We start from the raw sequence: 25067 nt of genomic DNA, 5'->3' as shown, positions 1-25067 counted from the left end.
GTAATTTTTTCTTTTCCTAATTCTGTTCTGTATTTTTTTCACCCATTCTAACTGGGACCTTCTATTGTGATCCCAGTCTGAGTGGTCAGTAGTGGTAGCTGGACATCATCTAGTTCTTCTAGTTTCAGGTTAGAGGAGGCTGTGGTTTATGGGGGCTCAGGACAATGGTCTTGGGGAGTTTTCCAATTTCAACTGATCCAGTAAGTCTGGGTTTTTTTTGTTTATTTGTTTTCTTTTTTTAGGACTTTGAGATTCTGTCCCACATTTTTCTCCCATTCTACCAGGGTCCATCTATTGTAGCCCTGACCAGAACAGTCAGTAGTGACAACCGGACACCATCTAGTTCTTCTGGTCTCAGAGTAGATGAGGCCGTGGTTCACGTAGGCTGTTAGTCTGTTAGACTAGTTTCTTCTTTGAGTCTTTGGTTTCCTTCTATTTTGCCCTGGATGAGTAGAGACCAATAGCTGTATCTTAGATGGCTGTTCACATGCTTCTAAGACGCCAGATGCTACTCACCAAGCTAGGATGTAGAACATAAACTTCATGAACTGTATTATGCCAATTGAGATGTCCAAGACTACAGTCCTAATCCTTCAAAGCCAGGAAGCCAATCCTGCGAGGTATTTGGTTACACCTAAGAAGTCTCCATAATTGCAACCCCCTGTGCTTTATTATATAGATGAACATTTGTACATACAGTCACATGCATATACATATTCATTTGCACACACCTAAATATACTCACATATATATACCTATACACATACATGTCTACATATATACCTGCACACATATTTTTTGGCTATTGTTGCTGTTGTTTCAAAATTATATATGCCTCGGCAATGACCAGCAAGTCTTTTCTTCTTGTGTACGTTTTAGTGACGTTGTTTACCTTTGTCAAGCTGCGCATACCTCGCCCTCAATCGGTGTTACCGGCACTGCGTTTTAGCTACTGAGTTGCAGGGGGCAGATGCACTTACACACCTTATCAGGTTGGGTACTCACAAAAAAGGCTTCCAGGAGATTCTCAACTCTAAATGTGATATTTTAAGAAGGCTTTCCACTTGAACAGGATCCAGATGATTTGAAAATCCATCTAGAACTGATATTTCTGAAAAAAGATACCTTGTATCTCCTTACCAACACTAAAAGACTGACATCCATTCTTCCTTACTTGCCTTGGGGGTAAAATCTACAATGGAAAGGCACCCTAATCTTTAGGCAGACAAGGATATGACATCTGACTTTAGGGACTCTCAAGATTACAATCTTGTGTACATAAATCTAAATTAATAATTCCTAATTACTCTCCATTAACCCACATCCTATATCTCTTATGCCTTTTTTTTACCTTCTCATGTCTCTTTCCCATTCTCTATTTTTAATGATATAGGCTGTTGCAAGTTAAATTTTGAGACAACATACCTTGAATTTTCCAAGGAAAAAGAAATAAGAAAGCAAATGAAGGAAATAGGAAACTTCAGTTATTTAATAAACATTTACTGAGTGCCTATATTGTAAGAAACTTCTAAGCCTTTGGGAATATATCAGTGAACAAAACAGACGAATGTCTTTGTGAACATACATTCCAGTAAGGTGAGACAAACACTAGACACAGAAACGAGCAAATTACATAGTATGCTAGAAACTAATTACTATGGAAAAAAACTTACACAACAGAAAGGAAATTAGGAGTCCATGTGTATGGGTGGAGGATGGCTGGCTGGAATTCTAAACAGGACAGTCAGGACAGGTCTTGGTGAGAAAGTGACAAAGACTCAAAAGAGGAAGGCATAAGCCTTGCAAATAGCTGGGGAAATAGAGGGGATAACTGATGCAAATCTCTAAACCTGGAATGTGCACACCTGGTGTGTTTAAGGAATTTAGTCTAAGGCAGGAGGCTAGTATGAATGGGGAGAGTGAGTGAAGAGGGGCGCTGCAGGTGAGGTCAACAGGGGGCCACACTGCTTAAGACCCTGCAGACCACTGCAAGATCTTTACAAAATAAAAACTAAGAGCCCTACCTCCTATCAAAAATACATAAATAAAATAAAACTTTAAGAGGTTTTTTTTCTTACTTTAGAGTAATGTGTTTATATAATTGGGCCTCAGTAAAGGTGAGCTTTGCAGAGCCATCGACTAGAATGCAAGAACCTTGGCAGGCTATTGCCCTGCCCACTATGAGGAAAAAAGCAGAAAGTGGTTCACATCCAGGCTTAAATCTCTTAACGCAGAAGACTAGTATAAACTAAAGAACGTAAGGCATACTTCAGAGATATCGTAGATTAGGGTCCAAACCATGCAATAAATTGAGTATCACAATAAAGCGAGTCACACAAATTTTCTGGTTTCCCAGTGCATACAGAAGTTATATTTACACTACAATGTAGTCTATTAAGTGTGCAATAGCATTATGTCTAAAAAGACACTTGTTAGGTGCCGTTGAGTTGGTTCCAAGTCATAGCAACCCTATATACAACAGAATGAAACACTGCCTGATCCTGTGCCATTCTCACAATTGTTGCTGTTTGAGCCCACCGTTACAGCCACTGTGTCAATCCACTTCATCGAGGGTCTTCCTCTTTTTTGATGATCCTCTACCTTACCAAGCATGATGTCCCTCTCAAGGGATTCACCCTTCCTGATAACACGGCCAATGTACAGGAGATGAAGTCTTGCCATCCTTACTTCAAAGGAGAACTCTCGCTGTATTACTTCCAAGACAGAATTATTTGCTCTTCTGGCAGTCCATGGTATATTCAATATTCTTTTCCAAAACCATAATTCAAAGGCATCAATTCTTCTTTGGTCTTCCTTATTCATAGTCCAGCTTTCTCATGCATATGAGACGAAGGAAAATATCATGCTTTGGGTCAGGCACACCTTAGTCCTCAAACTGACATCTTTGCTTTTCAACATTTGAAAGAGGTCTTTTGCAGCAGATTTGCCCAATGTAGTATGTCCTCTGATTTCTTGACTGCTGCTTCCATGGGCACTAATTGGGGATCCAAGTAAAATTAAATCCTTGACAACTCCAATATTCTCTCCATTTATCATGATGCTGCTTACTGGTCCAGTTGGGAGGATTTTTGTTTTCTTTATGTTGAAGTTTAATCCATATAGAAGGCTACAGTTTTTGATCTTCATCAGTAAGTGCTTCCAGTCCTCTTCACTTTCAGCAAGCAATTGTGTCATCGGCATATCTCAGGTTGTTAATGAGTCTTCCTCTAGTCCTGATGCTGTGTTCTTCTTCGTATAGTTCAGCTTCTCGGATTATCTGCTCAGCATACAGATGGGATAGGTATAGTGAAAGGATACAGCCCTGACATACACCTTTCCTGATTTTAAACCATGCAGTATCCCCTTGTTCTACGTACAGGTTCCTCATGAGCACAATTAAGTGTTCTGGAATTCCCATTCTTCACGATGTTATCCATAATTTGTTACGATCCATACAGTTGAATGCCTTTGCACAGTCAATAAAACATAGTAAACATCTTTCTCGTGTTGTCTGCTTTCAGCCAAGATTCATCTGACATCAGCAATGATCTCTCTCATTCCATGTCCTCTTCTGCATTCAGCTTAAATTTCTGGCAGTTCCCTGGTCAATGTAATGCTGCAACTGCTTTTGAATGATCTTCAGCAAAATTTTACTTGTTTGTGATATTAATGATATTGTTTGATAATTTCCACATTCTGTTGGATCACCTTTCTTTGGAATGGGCACAAATATGGATCTCTTCCAGTTGGCTGGCCAGGTAACTGTCTTCCACATTTCTTGACATAGACAAGTGAGCACCTGCAGCACTGCATCTGTTTGCTGAAACATCTCAAGTAGTAGTCTGTCAGTTTGTGAAGCCCAGTGTTTTGCTAATGCCTCTAGTGCAGCTTGGACTTCTTCCTTTAATACCATTGGTTCTTGATCATATGCTACCTCCAGAAAAGGTCAAATGTCAACCAATTCTTTTTGGTACAGTGACTGTTTATTCCTTCCACCTTCTTTTGATGTTTCCTGTGTCATTCAATATTTTGCCCATAGAATCCTTCAAAACTGCAACTCAAGGCCATATTTTGGTTCTCGTAGACTTGCTCTAACTTTTCAGCTCATCTTGAACCTACATATAAGCAACTGATGGTCTATCCAGCAGTTGGCCCCTGGCCTTGTTCTTACTGATGATATTGAGCTCTTCTATTGTCTCTTTCCACAGATGTAGTAGATTTGATTCCTTTGTTTTCCATCCAGTGAGATCCATTTACGTCGTTGAAAAAAGGTATTTGCAATGCAGAAGTTGGTCTTGCAAAATTCTATCATGTGATCGCTGGCATTATTTCTATCACCAAGACCATACTTTCCAACTACAGATCCTTCTGTGTTTCCAACTTTTGTATTCCACTCACCAGTAATTATCAATGCATCTTGAATGCATGTTTGATCAATTTCAGGCTGCAGAAGTTGGTAAAAATCTTCAGTTTCACCATGTTTGGCATTAGTGGTTGGTGTGTAAATTTGAATAATGGTTGTATTAACTGGTCTTCCTTGTAGGTATACAGATATTCTATCAGTGACTGCACTGTACTTCAGGATGGAAATTTTCTTTTTGACAATGAATGCAATGTCATTCTTCTCAATTTGTCATTCCCAGCACAGGAGGTCATGTGATTGTCTGATTTAAAATGGTCAATACAGTCCATTTCAACTCACTAATGCCTAGGAGGATTTGTACCAACTTCTACAGTCTAAAACTGATCAAACGTGCCATCAAGATGCACTGATAATTACTGGCGACTGGAATGCGAAAGTTGGAAACAAAGGAGAAGTACTGGCAGTTGGAAAATATGGCCTTGGTGATAGAAATGACACTGGGGGTCACATGATAGAATTTTGTAAGGCCAACAACTTTTTCATTGCAAAAACCTTTTTTCAACAACATAAACCGCGACTACACATGTGGACCTCATCAGATGGAATACACAGGAATCAAACTGACTACATCTGTGGAAAGAGACAATGAAAAGCTCAGTATGGTAAGTTAGAACAAGGCCAGGGGCTGACTGTGGAACAGACCATCAACTGCTCATCTGCAAGTTAAAGGTGAAGTTGAAGAAATTAAGAACAAACTACCAGAGCCAAAGTACGACCTTGAGTATATCTCACCTGAATTTGGAGACCATCTGAAGAACAGATTTGATGCACTGAACCCTAATGAGTGAAGAACAGATGAGTTGTGGAATGATATCAAGGGCATCATACATAAAGAAAGCAAGAGATCATTAAAAACACAGGAAAGAAAGAAAAGACCAAAATGGATGTCAGAAGAGACTCAAAGTTGTTCCTGAACATAGAGCAGCTAAAGCAAAAGGAAGAAACGACGAATTAGAAGAGCTGAAAAGAAGATTTCAAAGGGCGGCTTGAGAAGACAAAGTGTTATAAGGAGATGTGCAAAGACCTGGAGATAGAAAATCAAAAGGGAAGAACACTTTGGAATTTCTCAAGCTGAAAGAACTAAAGAAAAAATTCAAGCTTCGAGTTGCAATACTGAAAGACTCTATGGGGAAAATACTAAACAATGCGGGAAGCATCAAAAGAAAACGGAAGGAATACAAAAAGTCACTGTACCAAAAAGAACTGGTGAACATTCAACCATTTCAGAATGTAGGAGGTGATCAAGAACGGATGGTAATGAATGAAGAAATCCAAGCTGCACTGAAAGCACTGGCAAGGAACAAAGCTCCAGGAACTGACGGAATACCAACTGTTTCAACAAATGGATGCACTGCTGGAAGTGCTCACTCGTCTGTCAAGAAATCTGGAAAACAGCTTACCTGGCCAACTGACTGGAAGAGATCCATATTTGAACCCAATTCTAAAGAAAGGATCCAACAGAATGCGGAAATTATCGAACAATATCATTAATGTCACAAACAAGTAAAATTTTGCTGAAGATCAATGAAAAGCAGTTGTAGCAGTACATTGACAGGGAGCTACCATAAATTCAAGCTGAACTCAGAAGAGGACGCGGAACAAGGGATATTACTGATATTAGAAGGATCATGGCTGAACACAGAGAATACCAGAAAGATATTTACCCGTGTTTTATTGACTATACAGATACATTTGACTGTGTGGATCATAACAAATTATGGATAACATTGTGAAGAATGGGAATTCTAGAACACTTAATTGTGCATATGAGGAACCTGTACATAGGCCAAAAGACATTCTTTCAAACAGAACAAGGGGATACTGCATGGTTTAAAGTCAGCAAAGGTAAGCATCAGGGTTGTTTCCTTTCACCATACTCATTCAACCTGTATGCTGAGCAAATAATCTGAGAAGTTGGACTATATGAAGAACACGGTATCAGGATTGGTGGAAGACTCATCAACAACCTGCAATACGCAGATGACACAGTTGCTTGCTCAAAGTGAAGAGGACTTGAAGCACTAACTGATGAAGATCAAAGACCACAACCTTCAGTATAGATTAAAAAAAACTAAACCTGCTGCCATCGAGTCAATTCTGACTCATAGCAACCCTATAGGACAGAGAAGAACTGCTCTATGGTGTTTTCAAGGAGTGTCTGGTGGATTTGAACCACCAACCTTTTGGTTAGCAGCTGTTTAACTCTTAATCCCTACACCGCCAGGGTTTCCTCAGTATGGATTACACCTCAAAATAAAGAAAACAAAAATCCTCACAATTGGACCAATTGGTAACATCACGATAAACACAGGAAAGACTGACATTGTCAAGGGTTTCATTTTACTTGGATTCACAATCAATTCCCACGGAAGCGGCAGTCAAATCAAACAATGCGTTGCATTGGGCAAATCTGTTGCAAAAGACCTCTTTCAAGTTCTTAAAAGCAAGGATGTCATTTTAAGGGCTAATGTCTGCCTGACCCAAGCCGGGGTGCTTTCAATCGCCTCATATGCATGGGAAAGCAGGACAACAAATAAGGAAGACTGAAGAAGAACTGATGCCTTTGAATTACGGTGTCGAGGAAGAATATTGAATATATCATGCACTTCCAGAAGAACAAACAAATTAGTCCTGCAAGAAGTACAGCCAGAGTGCTCACTGTAAGTGAGGATGGCAAGACTTCGTCTCACATACTTTAGACATGTTATCAGGATGAACGTGTCCCTGAAGAAGAAGAACACGCTTGGTAAAGGGTCAGCAAAAAAGTGGAAGACCCTCAATGAGGTGGACTGACCAGTGGGTGCAACAACAGGCTCAAGCAACGATGGTGAGGAAGGCGCAGGATGGGGCAACGTCTCATCCTGTTGTACACAGGCTCGTTAGGAGTTGGAACCAACTCGACAGCACCTAACAACAACGATGCCTAGGATATCAATCTTTATGCATTCCACTTCATTTTTGTCGACTTCCAATTTTCCTAGATTCATACTTTGTACACTCCATGTTCCAATGTTTGCAGCTGTTTATTCTCACTTTGAGTTGTGCCACATCAGCAAATAAAGGTCCCGAAAGCTTGACTCCAGCCACATCGTTAACGTTGGCTCTACACTCTGAGGAGGCAGTTCTTCCCCAGTCATATTTTGAATGCCTTCCAACCTGAGGGGCTCATCTTCTGGCACTATATCAGACAATGTTTCATTGCTACTCCTAAGGTTGTCACTGGCCAATTTTTTCGGAAAACAGACCTTCAGGTCCTTCTTCCTAGTCTGTCTTAATCTAGAAGTTCTGTTGAAACCTGTTCTGGGTGACTCCGCTGGTATTTGAAATACCAGTGGCATAACTTCCAGTATCACAGCAACACACAAGCCACCACAGTATGGCAAACTGACAGACACATGGGGGAAAAAACAATGTAGGTACCTTAATTAAAAAGTAGTTTATTGCTAAAAAATGCTGTCATCTGAGCCTTCAGTGAGTTGTAATCTTTTTGCTGGTGTATGGTCTTGTCTTGATGTTGATGGGGGCTGGCTGATTAGGGTGGTGGTTGCTGCAGGTTGGGGTGGCTGTGGCAATTTCTTAAAATAAGCCAACAGTGAAGTTTGCTGCTTCGATCGACTCTCCCTTTCTGTAGCATGCAGTGCTGTTTGATAGCATTTTATCCACAGTAGAACTGCCTTCAAAATTGGAGTCAATCCTCTCAACTAAGATTATGTACTATTCTAAGTCCTTTGTTGTCATTTCAACAATGTTCACAGCATCTTCACTAGGAGTAGATTCCATCTCAAGAAACTACTTTCTTTGCTCATCTGTAAGAAGCAATTCCTTGTCCGTTAAAGTTTTCTCATGAGATTGCAACAATTCAGTCACATTTTCAGGCTCCACTTCTAATTCTAGTTCTCTTACTATTCCCACCACATCTGCAGTTCCTTCATCCACTGAAGTCTTGAACCCCTCAAAGTCATCCATGAGGGCTGGAATCAACTTCTTCCAAACTTCTGTTAATGTTGACATTTTGATCTCCTCTCAAGAATCACTAATGGTCTCAGTGGCATTTAGAATGGTGACTCCTTTCCAGAATGTTTTTAATTTACTTTGCCCAGATCCATCACAGGAATCATGTCTATGGCAGCTATAGCCTTACAAAATGTATTTCTTAAATAAGACTTTAAAGCCGAAATTACTTCTTGATCCTTGGTCTGCAGAATGGATGTTGTGTCAGCAGGCATGAGAACAACATTAATCTCTGTACATCTCCATCATTGCTCTTGGGTGACCAGGTGCATTGTCAACGAGCAGTAATATTTTGAAAGGGATCTTTTTTTCTGAGCAGGAAGTCTCAACAGCAGGCTCAAGACATTAAGTAAGCCACGTTGTAAACAGATGTGCTGTCATACAGGCTTTGTTGTTCCATGTGTACAGTACAGGCAGAGTAGTTTGGGCATAATTCTGGATTTTCAGAATGGTAAATGAGCACTGGTTTCAACTTATAGTCACCAGCTGCATTAGGCCCAAACAAGAGAGTCGGCCTGTCCTTTGAAGCTTTGAAGCCAGGCACTGACTTCTCCTCTCTGGCTATGGAAGTCCTAAACGGGCTCTTCTTCCAACACAAGGTGTGTCGTCCTCACCAAAATTCTGCTGTCTAGTGTAGCCCCTTCATCAATCATCTCAGCTAGATCTCCTGGAGAACTTGCTGCCGTTTCTACATCAGCGCTTGCTGCTTCCCCTCGCACTTTTATGTTTCACAGACAGCTTCTTTCCTTAAACCTCATGGGCCAATCTCTGCTAGCTTCAAACTTTTCTTCTGCAGTTTACTAATCTCTCTCACCCTTCACAGAATTGAAGAGAGTTAGGGCCTTGCTCTGGCTTAGGCTTTGGCTTAAGGGAATGTTGTGGCTGGTCTGATCTTCTATCCAGACCACTAAAGCTTTCTCCGTATCAGCAATAAGGCTGTTTCCCTTTCTGATCATTCGTGTGTTTACTTGAGTAGCACTTTTCATTTCCTTCCAGGACTTTTCCTTTGCATTCGCAACCTGGCTAACTGGCACAAGAGGCCTAGCTTTCAGTCTGTCTCAGCTTTTCATATGCCTTCCTCACTAAGCTTAATCACCCGTAGCTTCTGATTTAAAGTGAGGGACGTGCAACTTTTCCTTTTGTGTGAACACTTAAGAGGCCACTGTAAGGTTATTAACTGACCTAATTTCAATACTGTCGTGTCTCTGGGAATAGGGAGGCCTGAGGACGGGAGAGAGATGGGGAAACGGCCAGTCAGTGGAACAGTCAGAACACACAATATGTATCAGTTAAGGTCGCCATCGTATACGGGCACGGTTCATGGTGCCCCAAAACAATTACAATAGTAACATCAAAGATCACTGATCACAGATATAATAATAATGAAAAAGTTTGGAATATTGTGAGAATTACCAAAATGTGACACAGGGACACAAAGTGAGCACATGCTATTGGAAAAATGGCACCAAGAGACTTGCAGGGTTGCCGCAAACCTTCAATTAGTGAAAAAAAAAAAAAAAAAAATGCTGTATCTGTGAAGCATAATAAAGTAAAGCACAAAAAAATCAGGTATGCCTGTAGAATCCTCCAAAAAATCTCTTTCTACCTGCTGCTGCTTTACTCTCTCCTAGTCCTATTCACCATAACTCATTTAAAATAGGAGCCATAATTTACATAAGTAGGTGTGTCGGCTAAGCAAGCAACACTCCTGGGGGGATAGGACCATCAGTCGCCCCAAAGCTTCAACTCCCAGCTGAAGGGGCAGGGCGGAAGGAGAGCTGTGCCCAACCACACTCACCCTCGGAAAGCACGCTTGTTATGTAGACCCCGCGGAGGGAGGTCACGTTGGTAAAGTCCGTCTCCCCACCAGTGGTAGTGTAGAGATGCCGGTCCAAAGACTTGGAATAGACAATGCCTCGATCATCTGAGGTAAAGATTGTGCCAAATCCAGTATCTGAAATACGCAAGCAAACAAAAACACTAAGTCTCGGGAGAGGAGAGAGAGAAAGCAGTAGTTCAACTATACATACGTTAGCAAAGTGTTGCTCTTCGTGAAGTAGACGCAGACCTGAGAGTTAACCAAGGTTAATGCTTGAGAGCTTTAGGCACGTCTTTAATTCTAATACCCAGCTTAGTGTCCAGCGTATGACAGATGCTTAGTTTGTTGAATGAATTAATCAGATGCTACAGAAAAGCTCTTCCCAGATCTATTCTGGTGGCAGAGACACTGCGCGTAGATTCACATCTTACGCATCTCTAAAATTTGAGAGTCTAGAACAATGCTTCTCAAACTATCTGTGGGCGAAGATCAATTTTTTTTTTTTTATTTCTAACAGGTAACAAACTGATGCCTTTGTAAAATATAATAAAATAAATGAGTAGAAATGTGAAACAGAAAAGACATAAAAAATACAAGCCCCAACTTTTTTATTATTAGATTCAACAGATATAAAATTCTTTGTTAAATGACTAAGAGTTTTTAAACACTTGCTCTCAATTTCTGTACTTATCTGATGACAAATAGCTTGAGAATCAGCACCAGCCCACCAACCATTCTTTGAGAAGCACTGCTCTAAAAGACTCCAGCATACACACAAACTATACTGGATTGTCAAAACAGGTGGCCTTTTTAACAGAGGCTACCTATTATCTCCAAGACAAGGTATTATTCAGCAGGACACTAAAAAATTCCTAGGGGTAAGAGGGAATATTGACATGTAAGAAGGAAAGCTATTCAAAGTGGAGCTCAAAGTTCAGATCTCTATGCATTCAAGGCTGGGCCACTTTAGTGAAAAAGCTCTTACCCCCAGGTTCATCTACATGCATGAACACCATGTCATCATTAGCTGCCAGGATAGAATAGAACTGTTCCTGCCCCACAGAGGGGAGCTGGGCCATGCTCCAGGTGTCCCCCTGATCCGCTGACACATGGATCCTTCTTGTTGTATCCTGGAACAAATGCAATATTTGTCTTTTATTTTTCTACCATGATGCCATGGCAGGGACATAGATAGGAACATTATTATCAATAACTTTAATTATCATTATTTATTTCCTCATGGGGTACAAGTGTTATAAGTGAAAGGTCCCAGTGCCAATTACCAAAGTAACCTCTGACCTCTAGCAAAGTTGCAGGCAATGGAATGATTCATTCTATTGTAAAGTAAGACTACCTTGGCTTCTTCACTCTGATATGGCCCTGCAAGGAATCACTCTGCCAAGCTCTGACATACCAATTTCCTTCAATAGAGCTAGGGGTTTGATGGGACCATCATTACCTCGGCTTTATAGCCATTCTCATACGCTTGGTCAGGTTTCTTAAAATCATTACTGCTGCATAAAAATTTGGTCCCTTTTAGGTACCAGTACCAATTTCTGTGGAGTCAATTCCAACTCGTGGCAACCCCATGTGTGTCATAGTAGAACTGTGCTCTATAGGGTTTTCACTGGCTGATTTTTGGAAGTAAATCACCAAGCCTTTCTTCCTAGTCTGTCTTAAACTGGACGACCTGCAGAAATCTGTTCAGCATCATGCCTCCACTGACAGACGGGTGGTGGCTGCAGTTGAGGTATACTGGCTGGCAATCTAACATGGGTCTTAGTGTGGAAAGTGAGAATTCTACCACTGAGCTATCACCGCTCCTCCCCTTGAGGCAGTCCTAGCATAATTCAAAGAAATTAGATAATTAGAAAATTAGAGTCTAGAAAATGGAGATGAAACCCATGCTTGGGAGATCACAAGGGGAAGTCAAGATGTGACATGACCCCTCTCTATGGAGGTCTCTCAGAATCGCCATAATGCAGAGAACACGCATGAGATGGGAAGAGACCAAGGAGAATCAGAAATCACTACAGGGAACAGATCAGGGAGTATTTACTGTTAAAAGGAGTTTATTGAGGAGGCAATTAACACTTACTCTCTGATAAATAGCTTAAAATAGCTACGAGATATAGTCAGCCAGGGAATGAGAATTAGTCTCAGGGCCTCCTATGTTAAATACTCTTTAAAGTTCAGCGACAAGTACTTTTAACTTACTAACTTATGAGCAGCCGTGGTGGTGCAACAGTTAAGCGCTTGGCTACTAAGTGAAACACTGGCTGTTTGAATCTACCCAGTGGCTCTGTGGGAAAAAGACCTAGCAATCTGCTTCCATAAAGGCTACAATCTAGAAAACCCTATGGGGCAGTTCTACTGTCAGATGGGGTTATTATGAGTCAAAATCAACTCGACAGCACCCAACAACAACACAACATTTAACTTATACCTACATGTTCAGTATGCCATGTTGAATCTTACTCTTACTATTATAGGTAGAAGCTAGAATTCATAAGTACAGAGTAGAATTTTAATTTTGTAGATAGTTGCAGTATAGTGATTAAGAAGACTGCCTCAGGCTGAATGGACATGAGAAATCTGGGGTGGAAAAGAGGAGTGTGCTGTTGCATTACAGGGAGGGCAACTAGGGTCCAATAATGTGTGTATAAATTTTTGTATGAGAAACTAATTTGAGCTGTAAACTTTCATTTAAAGCACAATAAAAAAAAGAAGACTGCCTCAGGAACCATAGTCTGATATTCACCAGGGGCCTTCCACTGAGTGACCCTGGGCAAGTTACTCAGTCTCTTCACCTACAAAATTGACATAGCAGTATTAGCTCACAGGTTGGTGTGAGGGTGTAGTCTTGAAACTGCTCAAGACAGGTATCTGTACTTACTGTGTCTACTTCCCTATCTTCAATTCTCTCTGAACCCACTCCAATCAGTCTTTTAACCTCACTAATGACACTGCTTTCATAAGGTTGCTATGAGTTGGAATCAACTCGACGGCACTGGGTTGGGTTTCGGTAATGACACTGCTTTAGCCAAAAGCCTCCACTTTGCCAAATCCAATGGATAATTCTCAGAATTCGTCTAACTCAACATTTCATTGCATTTAACATAGCTGATCACTTGTCCTTTAAATGCTTCCTTCACTTGGCTTGCATGACATCACACAACCCTGGCTTCCCCCTACCTTGCTGGCCCCTCCCTCTGGGTCTTCTTTGTTGGATTCTCCTTCTCTACAAAACCTTTAAGCGTTGGAGTGCTCCAGGGCTTGCTCAGTCCTCCCACCTCTTTTCCACCTATTCATCCCTTGAGAAGATATCATCTAGTCACACAGTCCTTAATACCATGTAATTATGAGACATTCACATACCCAAAATGCTTACTTGACATTTCCACTTAGGTAGGCATCTCGTATCCAAAACTAAATTCTGGGTTTTCTTCCCACAAATCTGCTTCTCCCCTAGTCTGAGCCATCTCAGTAAATAGTACCACCATTCATTTACCCAGTTGCTCAGACCAAAGACTCAAAAGATATCCTTGGATCCTCTTATTCTGTCCTAACCCCTACCTAATGGCAAATAAAAACAACATCTAATCTATCAGCAAATCCTATTAGCAATGCATTTAAAAATATACCCACAATCTTCCTGCTTCCCCCCTCACCTACTGTTAACAGCCTGGTCTGAGCTACCATCTCTTTCACTTGGACTACTTTAACAGCTGCTCTCACTGCTTCCGTTCTTGCCCCGTCAGGCTATTCTGCATGCACCTATTCTGCCAAAAAAGCAGGCAAATCACGCCGTTCCCCTCCTCACAACCCTTTAACAGCTTCCCAACACTTTAAGAATAAAAGCCAAGGTCTTAATTATGACCCTCAAAGGGCTTGTATGATCTGGCCCCGGCTCCCTCCTCTCTGACCTCACTTCTGGCCTCTCTTCTCTGTGCTCCAGCCCCACTGTCCTTCTCTTTTCTTTGCTATGGCATGAATGCTCCAGCTGAGGGGCCTTGCACTTGCTGTTTCCTCCTTCTCATCATCTCCCGGATGTCCTCAGAGTTCATGCTCTTGCTTCTTTCAGGTCTCAGAGAGCCCATCCAAACCACAGTACCTAAAATAGGATATGATCCTATTTCTGTCACTATTTCCTTAGTCTGCTTTACATTACTTCATAGAGTCATCATTACCTGATATTATATCATATTTATCTGTTTACTATCTCTCTCCCTATTTGAATATAAGATCTGAAGGCAGGAAATTTATGTTTTGTTCACTGTTATATTCCAGGGACCTAGAACAGTACCTAGCACATAGTAGGTAACCAATTAATGTTACCTATTACTATTATTATTGGATAATGAGCCTGTGGGCTGCTTTTGTTTAATATATCCATATCTAGTAAAGTTCTGAGTACACACTGGTTCTACATATCCCAAAACAGAGAACAAAACTCATGTGGTAACAGTAGGCCAAAGTACAAACACGCTAGCCCAGAAAGTTAAGCAGCTTCTGTAAAACAGAATCACCCCCAAGCCTTAAAGTAATACTAAATGTTGCAAAGAGACAAGAAACTCTGTCAGTACCAAAGAGTAAAAGGGCCCTATACGAGGCATAAAGAGCCCTGGTGATGCAGTTGTTAAGCACTCAGCTGCTAACCAAAAGGATGGTGGTTTGAACCCACCCAACAGCTCCACAAGAAGACCTGGCAATCCGCTTCCGTGAAGATTACAGCCTAGAAAACCATATGGGGCAGTTCTACTCTCTTACATGGGGTTGCTACAAGCTGGAATTGTCTCAAAAGCAATGAGATATGAGGCATAAGGAGCCCTGGTAGTGTACTGGCTAAGTGCTCGGCTGCTAACTAAAAAGTCGGTGGTTCAAACCCACTAGCTGCTCCACAGGAGAAAGATGTGGCAGTTTGCTTCAGTAAAGATTTACAGCCTCGGAAACCCTATGGGGGCAGTTCAACTCTGTCCTACAGGGTCACTATGAGTTGGAAGTGACCTGACAGCAATGGGTTTGTTTTTTGGTTATATGAGGCATAAGCAGCCCTGGTGGTGCAATAGTCAGGCTTTCAGTTGCTAACCCAAAGGTCAGTGGTTTGAGACCACCAGTGGTACTACAGGAAAGAGACTTGGCGATCTGCTGCTGCCATAAAGATTACAATCTTGGAAACCCTATGGGACAGTTCTACTGTGTCACATGGAGTCACTATAAGTCGGAATTGACTAAATGCCACCCAACAACACATGAGGCTTAGCCGCAGAAATATCTGAACCAAAACAGGCAAATACCCACCTTATCAGCCATCACAGAGGCAAAAAGGAAACGTCCCCCAAGACCAAACGAGTAGATTTTCACACCAATGGTTTTGAAGCTTTTTCCCAAGTCTGAAGTTCTCCGTAATTCCAGTGCCCCAAGGTCAGCTTCTTAAACAAGACAAATATTAATTAACACTTTACTTACTGGTAAGCCTCTAAGTTTAAAACAACTATTTTAGAATTGTTCTTAATTTTATAGCTAAAGAATTCTTAATCCTATTCATGTTGGTTAAGTGACAATATAAATGTGATACGGCTTTAGATATAGGGGATTCACACTTGGGTTTCCAGGACAGAAAGACCTGGCAAGTTTACTTAATTCCAATACAGTGTTAACATACAAGCATTACAGTCATAGCACCTTGCTTTACTTCCTTTATGGCACCGTTTGAAATGACCTCATCCTGTTTCAAGCTGTCTTGTTTGAGCTTCGGTTTTCTTATCATTTGACTCCTCTGTTTGAATTTAAGTGCCATGAGAACAGGGCCTTGGATGGCTTGTACTTTCCCAAAACATTGTTTAGCATAGAGTGAGTGCTCAAACATTAGTTGATGGAATAAATGAAAGATTTTGTCTTCTGCTTTGAAACTGTGCCACTGTTCGGGAAGCAACAGCTCCCACCAACACAAACACAATCCATGCTCTTTTGCAGGCACCACCAAGCTCTTCAATTTATTATTGCTTGTAGCCTGATATTTGCTTTACACAAATGCATAGCAAAAATGAAGTGTACAGCCTCTATGTGTAGCCTACACTTTTATTTGACCTGGGCACAGCGTAGTAATTTGGTTGTACTTTCAAGCTTTAAAAAAATCTTTAACAGCTAGCTTTAGCTATTAAAATCTCAGGAGAATCAAAGGATCTTTTACATCTCTACCTCTTACAACCTAGAATATTCTACCATGAGTGGACAAAAGGACACACTTTTCTGGGACTAAAACATACTTACTGCAGGAGCCATTCACATAGGTGGTAAAGAAGATGGTGTTTTCTGATCCCCTACAATGAGGCAAAGACAGGGAAAAGAAACGGGTTCAAGACTGCTAATGAAATGTGATCAACCTTAGGTAGCTACAAAGCCCGAAGCAAATCTAATAGGCTTCTACCACAGGTAGAAGCTGAAACAGCCTTCTCAGATGTTACACATCTGATTTTTCCGCAGCCTGAACAGTCAAAGTTCCCCACAGTCTGGCTCCAGGCAGTTTGCACAGTTCACTACTTCCTTATGTGAATTCTTCCAGCCGGTTAAGCCGGTCTTATACCTTCCAAATCTGCCTCTTGCATTTGCTCACACTGGGCCCTCCCTAAAAAGCTTCTCTCTCCTATAACCAATTTCACCCTCCCAACCCTCATGCTCCAGCTTGAAATTGAGCTCTTTTGCGAAGCCTTCCCTGTTATTCCAGCTGGAAAGCGTCTCTGCTGCAAACGTCTAGAGCAATGATTCTCAGTAGGGGGTAATTCTCCCCCCAGGGTACTTGGACAACATCTGGAGACATTTTTTGTCTTCGCAATTGAGGTGGGGTGGGTAGAGGCCAGGGATGCTGTAAAATATCCTACAAGGCACAGTACATGGCCCACAATAAAGAATTAACCGCCCCAAACGTCAACAGTGCGGAAGTTGAAAAAGCCTGTTCTACAGCTTTGTGCCATTCTGCACCTACCACTTAACGCTCATTTGTCTCCTATTTAAAAAACTTGTTCCTGTCGAGTCGATTCCAACTCCTAGTGACCCTACAGGACGGGGTAGAACTGCCCCATTGGGTTTCCTAGGCTGTAATTTTTACCAAAGCAGACTGTGACGTCTTTCTCTCCCAGAGCAGCTGGTGGGTTCGAACCGCTGACCTTTTGGTTAGCAGCCAAGCACTTAACCACTATGCCACCAGGGCTCTGTTTTCTGTTTAGTTATTGACAATTGCATGGCGTGTGCTCATCTCCCCCTACTGCACCACTGGCTTCTTCATGTCGGGTACAAAGTTTTATGCTTTGTTGCTTTCCCCTCAGAACTTAGTTCAGTGCTTTGCACGAGCTAACTAATTTAGCTCTTTCATCTCCAATAGAAAACTAGGTCAGAGGTTGAATCATTTCAATAGTAACACGGAGAGGGAGTTTCCAGGGAGTTAGATGTGGCCTCTGTCTGATAGGACTTATAGATCATCACTAGCAAAAGGTGCCGGGACTGAGCACGTTCATTCAGAACTCTAGGCAGCAAGTTCCTAGAGATCACAGATCTAAAAGGTGTGCAAACAGTTATCCAGCAGCCCAGTTATCTTTTTTTAGAAACTAACTCCTTACAAAAGCAGAAAAGCTTTGCACAGGATACAAAATATAATACCATTTAAAAATAACTCCATTTTCCCAGGACAGGAACCATACCCCAAGACAACTCATCAGACATGGAAGGGACTGGACAGTGGGTAGGAGAGAGAAGCTGATGAACAGTGAGCTATTCGTATCAGGTGGACACTTGAGACTGTGTTGGCATCTCCTGTCTGGAGGGGGGATGGGAGGGTAGAGAGGGTTGGAAGCTGGCAAAATTGTCAGGAAAGGAGAGACTGGCAGGGCTGACTCATTAGGGGGAGAGAAAGTGGGAGTATGGAGTAAGGTGTATATAAACTTATATGTGACAGACTGACTTGATTTGTAAATGTTCACTTGAAGCTCAATAAAAATTAAAAAAAAAACTCCATTTTTAAATAGGAGTTTTTATAATCAGAAAACTATATTCTTACTTGAACACATTCTACACATTTTAGGTCCGTCAATGAGGAGCAAACAGCTTCTTAACCTGGTTGCTTTAAAAATTAGTTATTTCCTGCTAAGATCGTATAAGGTGTAAACACAAGAATTTATTAAAATATATAAAATGAAAGCAGATGTGGCATGTGCACCATCGTGGTGCTGTAAAAACTTCATTTAGCCAGCATTTTCTAGAAAAAGCCCGCTTTACTTAAGCAACATATTTTATATTTTAATTACGTTTGGGAGACATATTTCAAATCTGTATTTTTATTACATACCTTCCTGACATCTTAAGTAGAGTACATTAAACGCTAAGCTCTTTCTTGGACTATGGGCCATCGTTATGAACATCAAGGATATCAAACTATAATACTGCGTTCCCACTAGAAGTGACTGAGCTAGGTATACATTTTTTTTATTGTACTTTAGATGAAGGTTTGAGCTATGTGTATTTTCTTGATCCAGCACTAAATAATTTCATACTGCCTACTGTGATATTTACTGTGATATTCTCCAAGTTTGTCTGCGCTTTTACAGTTTTTCTGCCTCCTTCCAGCTCTCACGCTGTCAATTCTAATACTGTCACGTGCTTACTAGCAATCCACATACTCCACCTTTGCCAGCAATCTGCTATAAACTGGGAAACCAGATTAACAAATTTGCTGAAATTAGTTAAAGGGGAAGAAGAAAGAGGCTCTAAACAAGGATCTGAACCTAATTATACAATTCCGGAGGTCTGAAGGTTTTTAATTCAATTCTTCCTCAACCACCCCCAAATGCCCCAAGCAAATCCCCTATTTGAGCCTACTGAAGGAAACACTAACACCCAGCGAGGTTAAGTCACTGACTAGAAACAGAGCCAGGTCAGGACAAAGGGGACTGGACTTCCAGTAATAGCTCCCTCCACTCAGCAGCTCAGAGCAGGTGCCTGTGGGGGAGGGGCCGCCCAGAGAAGCCAAGGAGCTTTGAGGAGCCTGTGTGACTCTAATAGTCTGGAAGCTCTAGGGCTTTCCTCCTGATTCCTGAAATGGAGCTTCAGATAAGGGAGTGTAACTCTGCAGGAGAGACGTACATAAATCCCCAAATTAAAGCTGTCCGTTATGATACTCCAATTGATGTCACCATTCAGGGAGAATACACCTTTTGCAGGCAGCAGCTGCTCAGTCGCGGGCCTGGCTTTATACTTTATAGGCTAACATTTAGTGGGACTAAGTCCAGCAGAATTAGAAGCTCCTCAGGTCAAGGTCTGTGTCATACTCCTCTCTGGTATCCTTTAGGGCACCCTGAAGAGTACCTGTCACATACAAAGTGCTCAATATCTACTCATGTGACGTTTGGCAGCACTGCCAGGGAAGGTTTAGGGCTCTGCATAGATGCAGTCTTCTGTTACTCACCATTTGGCCAAACATACTGCTTTGTGGATTTCTTCCCATTTTCCCCCAAAATTCTTGGACACCCACAGGCCATTCTGAAAGATTATAAATGACTTATCAAAATTTCAGCTTTATCTTGTGCAGCTGTTTGTATGACCTTTAATAATGCATATCCAATCATTCAGGCAGAAAAAACACACACTGAAGGTCCATCCCAGCTGCCTGAGCTCCACAGATACAAACACAGGTTATCCGGATGGACCCCTCCGGGGTCTGGGAAGTTCAGAATAACAAATACTTATTAAGTGCCTACTACGTGCACTTACCAGATGTTGCACTGGGGATACAAAGATGAAGAAGACACACTCCCTACTCTCAAGGAGCTCACAATCTAACAAGGGGTATAGGAAAAGAGAAAAGTTCACTACAATGTGGGGAGAGGTGGAAGTGGGGTGAGGCAGGGCACTGCAGCAGGGATAGTTTCCTGATGAAGGCTCACGGGCAGATGAGGTTATTACTGCACAAACAGAGACCAGTACTAGCAAAGGCAGAGATGTGTTAAAACACTGCAGCGTGTGCAGGCAGCTAAAGGCCGCTGAACATTCATGGAGCACAGATTCCAAGGTAAGAAAAAGGGAAGCTGATGTCAGCAAGGCTGGGGAAGGCCAGCTGATGGAGAAACTTTCCTCTATGCCAGGCTGAGGAATGTGGTCTTTGTTACATATGAGACGCTCTGTCAGGGGAGGGTTTTAAGAAAGGGAACGACATGGTCAATTCTGCTTTTCTAGGCAGAATACCTGGATGAGAACGGGAAAGATGGATTTCATACATCTAAACTAGAACTAGATGCAGGAAAAGCAATGAATACCTGCCACATTAGCTGTATTATTATAACTAGTAGAAGGAATTGAGTAGGAGTAGTGAGGGTCTGAACCATGGCAGTGATGAATAGGCTCAGGAAGAATTTAGGAGCTAGTATCAGTAAAATGGGATGATTCTTCCTGTGCGGAAGGGTGGGGAGGCGGGGAGAGTGTGTGTATGTGTGTGTGTAGACATCACTCTGGGGACAGGATGCACTGCCCTGTGGTATCATTAACTAGTATACGGAATAAGGGAAGAAGTTATGTTTGGGAAAAGAGTAGCAAAGAAATTTAGTTTTAGATTGAGGATAAGGTACCTACGGGATATCTAGCTAGAGATACCCTGGTGGCAGCAAGATAAGTATCTGCAGCCCTAGGGGGACGCCAGAGCTAGAGATATGGTTTTGCAAATCTTACATATCTGAAGTGGCAGTTAAAATGGTGGCCAGAGTGGAAGAGATTGCTCCAAGTAAAAAGAGCAGTGGGCATTTAAGGAGCTTTAGAAAGAGACCAAGAAGTGATGGTCAGAAGGTAGGAGAAGTACTAAAAGGGGTGAAGTCACAAAAGGCCAGCAAGTGGAGTTTCCAAAAGGAGGGTTTGGTAACACTTTCAAATGCAGCAGAGATTTAATCAGATGAAGACTATGTCAATTATATGGCAACACAAGTCTATTGGGCCCAGCATCAGTGGAGGTGGGACAGAGATGACCCAGAATAGCTGAAGTGAAATGGGGCTGACCCAGGTGGAATTTATTTGCAGTGCTCCCCCACCCGCCCACCCACCATTTTTCTTTCTATAACTTTTCTTCCTCTCAGCACCTTCTAATTTACCTATTTCTACTTAAAAAGGCAGGAAAGGGCCTGATACCCTTCACCCGTACTTTTAGTAAAAACTGGTCCATCTTTTCCACAATTATTTCTACTTCAAAAGTACCCTTTATTGGATGAAACGTCAGGTACAGAAGCAGATTGTGCCTGCCTCTTCCTGAGGCCAACCCTGTTTTAATAACCTTGCAATAGGTGGTAATGGAGACAGGGTAGCCAGAGAGGAGATCTATGGTTCTGTCCATTCCTGTGGAGGCCTCTGCTCCCTCAAACGGCCTTCAGTTAAAGTTGCTGGAGACCAATTTCCAGGAATTGTTGCTCTGAGATCTGAAGCTACCCAGCAAGCTTGCTTCCTTCCTCTGGCGTCCTTTGGCTAAGTATAAATACGCCCCTCCTGGAACCCTGCAGTCTTACCTCTACTCCACAATCTACCCTCACAAGGTCCAGAATCCAGACCTCACTTCCAGTGCCCTTCACACTCCCTGTGCTCCATCTGACTTGTCCACAGTTGATGACCCTGCTTCTGTCCCCAGAACAGTCATCACAGCAACGGCTCTCATATTTCAGTGTGCAGGCTCACCTGGGCTCAGGCTCACCTTAAAAATACCAGCCACCCCCCAACCAAAAGCCATTGATTTACTCCATCTGGATTGGGGCCTAGGAACGTGCACTTTAAACTAGCTCCCCAAGTGATTCTATCTGATGTTGCTGGTCAGTAGACCACACTTTAAGAAAAAAGATGAAAGAGAGAGAGAGCCATATCAATGTAAAGCATAATTATGATCACTGCAGTGCAGCAATTCAGCCACTTCGGGTCCTTAACATCCTTGAGACAGGAGACTGGTCCTCCCGGAAAGGAAAAGCTGGATGTGCTCCTTGGAGAACTTCCATGAGAGCTGGGAGGGCTAGGAAGGGACACTGATCTGGAGGAAAGCATGAGAATGTGGTGGGGTATACAGGGATCTGAAATTTTGAATATTAAATACATGAATGTCAAGGACAGAAAGCAACATGCTTTATATACGGAGGAACTAACAAAAAATTATAAAGATGCAGTTTGGCCATATGAAAACATTAGAGGTTTGACAATTTATGCTTGATCCTTGCAGTGCAAAAATGGTTACACCAAGCAGTTTTCTAGTTCATTACTGCAATAGCACACATCTATTCACTTTGAAAAACTTCTGATGGCCACTAAACGGCACATTTATCTGGGACAGGTAGTACATGGAAATTGTGCCCTTTACTAAACAGGAAAAAATGCAGAAAATACATACTTCATACCATAAGGAGATACTAGAAAGAAGACCAATATAAAAGCATTACCTACAGGGTTCTTTAAGACAGTGTATTTTGAGGCTATAAAAATGGAAAAGACAGGACAAGTTCCTGAACTGGACTTACTTCAGTACTGAGGGCTAAGAGACAATCAGTATTCTGAGGGCTATACATCATCTGTGTCAGAGGATGAAAAGGGAGATCCGTCTGAACAAAGTTCTTTGCAAAATCCGATGACCTGAAGATTCTTCCTCCACGGCTTCCTCCAGACACCTCTGCTGTTAAAATCACCTGCTCAGGAAGAGGAAAGGTCAGATTCAGGATACAATGCTATAAAAGCACAGGAAGTTCTTGCACTACTATTATCAGACACTTAGTTAAGAACATTTCAGATCCAAAAGTCAGAAGAACTAGAGAAACAGATCAGCTGCTGTACTCCACTCCTCAAGTCTTACCGAAAAATACCACCCTGAATTGAGCTAGTATGTCATACCTGTGAATTTGAGCCAGGTCAGTTTTGAGGTTAGTCAGTTTCCCAAAAGACTAAACGTGGTCTTTGGGATTCAACACTGTGATGCTAAACAACTGCCTCATAATTATGAAGCGGTTTGGTGCGTCTTGGACAGGAACCAAAAATCTGTGTGTGGAATTCCATTCCTTTGTGGTCAGTATTAAAGTATGTCTAGTTTTAAAATACAGCAATACTAAACACTAAACCATTGGGTCGCTATGAGTCAGAATTGACTTGATAGTAATGGGTTTAAACTAAATAAAATGAAATACGTTACTGTGTTATCACTGGCCAATTCCAGTCCTAGTATTTGACGCCCCTGCATGTGGAATCCAGCATAAGCTTTATATATGCATGAGGGAGTCTCACCTTTCCAGAGTTCTCAGGACCAATAGCCATGCCAAATTCAGTCCGAATGAAGGTGTTATTAATGAGATTTGTAATATCCTTAAAGTTCTTTCCATAATCTTCACTGAGAGGAGGAAAAAGGGACAAACTTAGATTGCAGTGGTAGTAGACACCGTTGACATACAGCCTAGCTTCCATTCCCGCTTTCTGTGGACTTTATTTGGGCACTGACCCCTCCCCTGAATAGTTACATACCTCAAGGGAGCTGATTCCATCCCTAGCTCCAAGCTGGGTCTGATTAGGCTAAGGGGAACTCATCCCCCTCCCCAGTAGGAGAGCATGACCTAAGTTGAGCCAATGAGACAAAAGGGGACTTCTGGGAAACATATTTCCTCATTTTTAAGATAGTCATCTGATGAAATGGTCTATTTTCCTTTAGCTAAATGGTTCTCAGCCAAGGTGATTTTGCCTTGAAGGGAACATTTACCATTGTCTGGGGACATTTTTTATTATCACAACTTAGGGGTGGGGTGCTACTGGCATCTAGCATGTAGAGGCTGGGGACGCTGCTAAATATCTTACAATGCACAGGATGCCCTCCCCCCCCATAAAGAATTATCTGGCCCAAAATGTCAATAGTGCTGAGGTTGTGAAATCCCAACACTGTAGTCTAAATGCAAAGGAAAAAAAACTGCTAGCCATTTTGTCACAATTACAGCATAGTTTGAGGATGAAGCAAACATCCAATGGAGAGCACAGCTGAGGTAACTCCAGAATTCCAGAGAAGTGAAGCCTACAACACTGGATTCAACTGACCCTGAAGCCGAACCTTCCTCTGTATTTAGTTGTACAAACCAATAATTTCCTTATTATATAAGCTAGTTTGAGCTAGGATCTCTGCTAAACGAAGCCAAAGGCCTCCTAACTAATCTATTAATCCATAGTACTTGAGATAAGGCTGTATATTAAGCAGCAGGGGTCTTGGGGTTTTTCCCCTTAGAGGTCACCATCGTCAGACATAACAAGTCTCTCATGCATGCAGCACATGAAATACGGCTATGAAAACAAACAAATGTAGTCCCAACTCTTGGGTTTTCAAAGCTTGTCCTAAAAGTTCATTCTAACAATAACCTTTGAGAGGTATTTGAATCCCTGCTTAGGTTTTGAGAAATAAGAGCAAGAAATCAGTAGCTCTCTAACTTTGCCTAGTTTAATACCATGTACAGCTCTCTTAACACAGGACACAGAATGCTAAATCTTAATATTCATTTAACTTAAGTGTCCATCAGTGACGACCACTGTGCATTGAAAGTTACTGCCTGTCTACAAATGCCATGTGCAGTGGTCTTCTCTGACGGATGGTACAAATTTTGGGAGCAGCCTTGACAAATACTCATAGAACCCATAGAACATGAGAGCTGCAGGAGACTGAGGAGATCATCTTGTATAACTCCCTCATTTCATACATGAGGAGGTGTGAGAAGACACAATTTACCAAAAGTCAACCAGTTAATTAAATGCAAAATTGAAACTACAACCGAATTCTAACTCTCAGCT

General features: G+C 41.8%; 1 protein-coding gene across 2 annotated transcripts in view; it reads right to left on the bottom strand.

Annotated features, from left to right (window-relative positions):
* The window catches only part of SORT1 (sortilin 1), an 86748-nt gene that overhangs the window by 17900 nt on the left and 43781 nt on the right, over positions 1-25067 (bottom strand). The window contains exons 4-10 of one of the 2 annotated variants that reach the window (XM_064282451.1): positions 23532-23634; positions 22778-22942; positions 19711-19784; positions 16527-16576; positions 15555-15685; positions 11239-11383; positions 10233-10388 (exon numbers count right to left, since the gene is read on the bottom strand). In XM_064282451.1, coding sequence (XP_064138521.1) covers positions 10233-10388; positions 11239-11383; positions 15555-15685; positions 16527-16576; positions 19711-19784; positions 22778-22942; positions 23532-23634 — 824 coding nt within the window. The remainder of the gene's footprint in view (positions 1-10232; positions 10389-11238; positions 11384-15554; positions 15686-16526; positions 16577-19710; positions 19785-22777; positions 22943-23531; positions 23635-25067) is intronic. The other variant, XM_064282452.1, reaches the window with a different exon arrangement.

Source organism: Loxodonta africana, chromosome 3 (assembly GCF_030014295.1).
Source record: "Loxodonta africana isolate mLoxAfr1 chromosome 3, mLoxAfr1.hap2, whole genome shotgun sequence".
NCBI lineage: Eukaryota > Metazoa > Chordata > Mammalia > Proboscidea > Elephantidae > Loxodonta > Loxodonta africana.
This window is presented reverse-complemented; position numbering and strand designations above follow the sequence as displayed.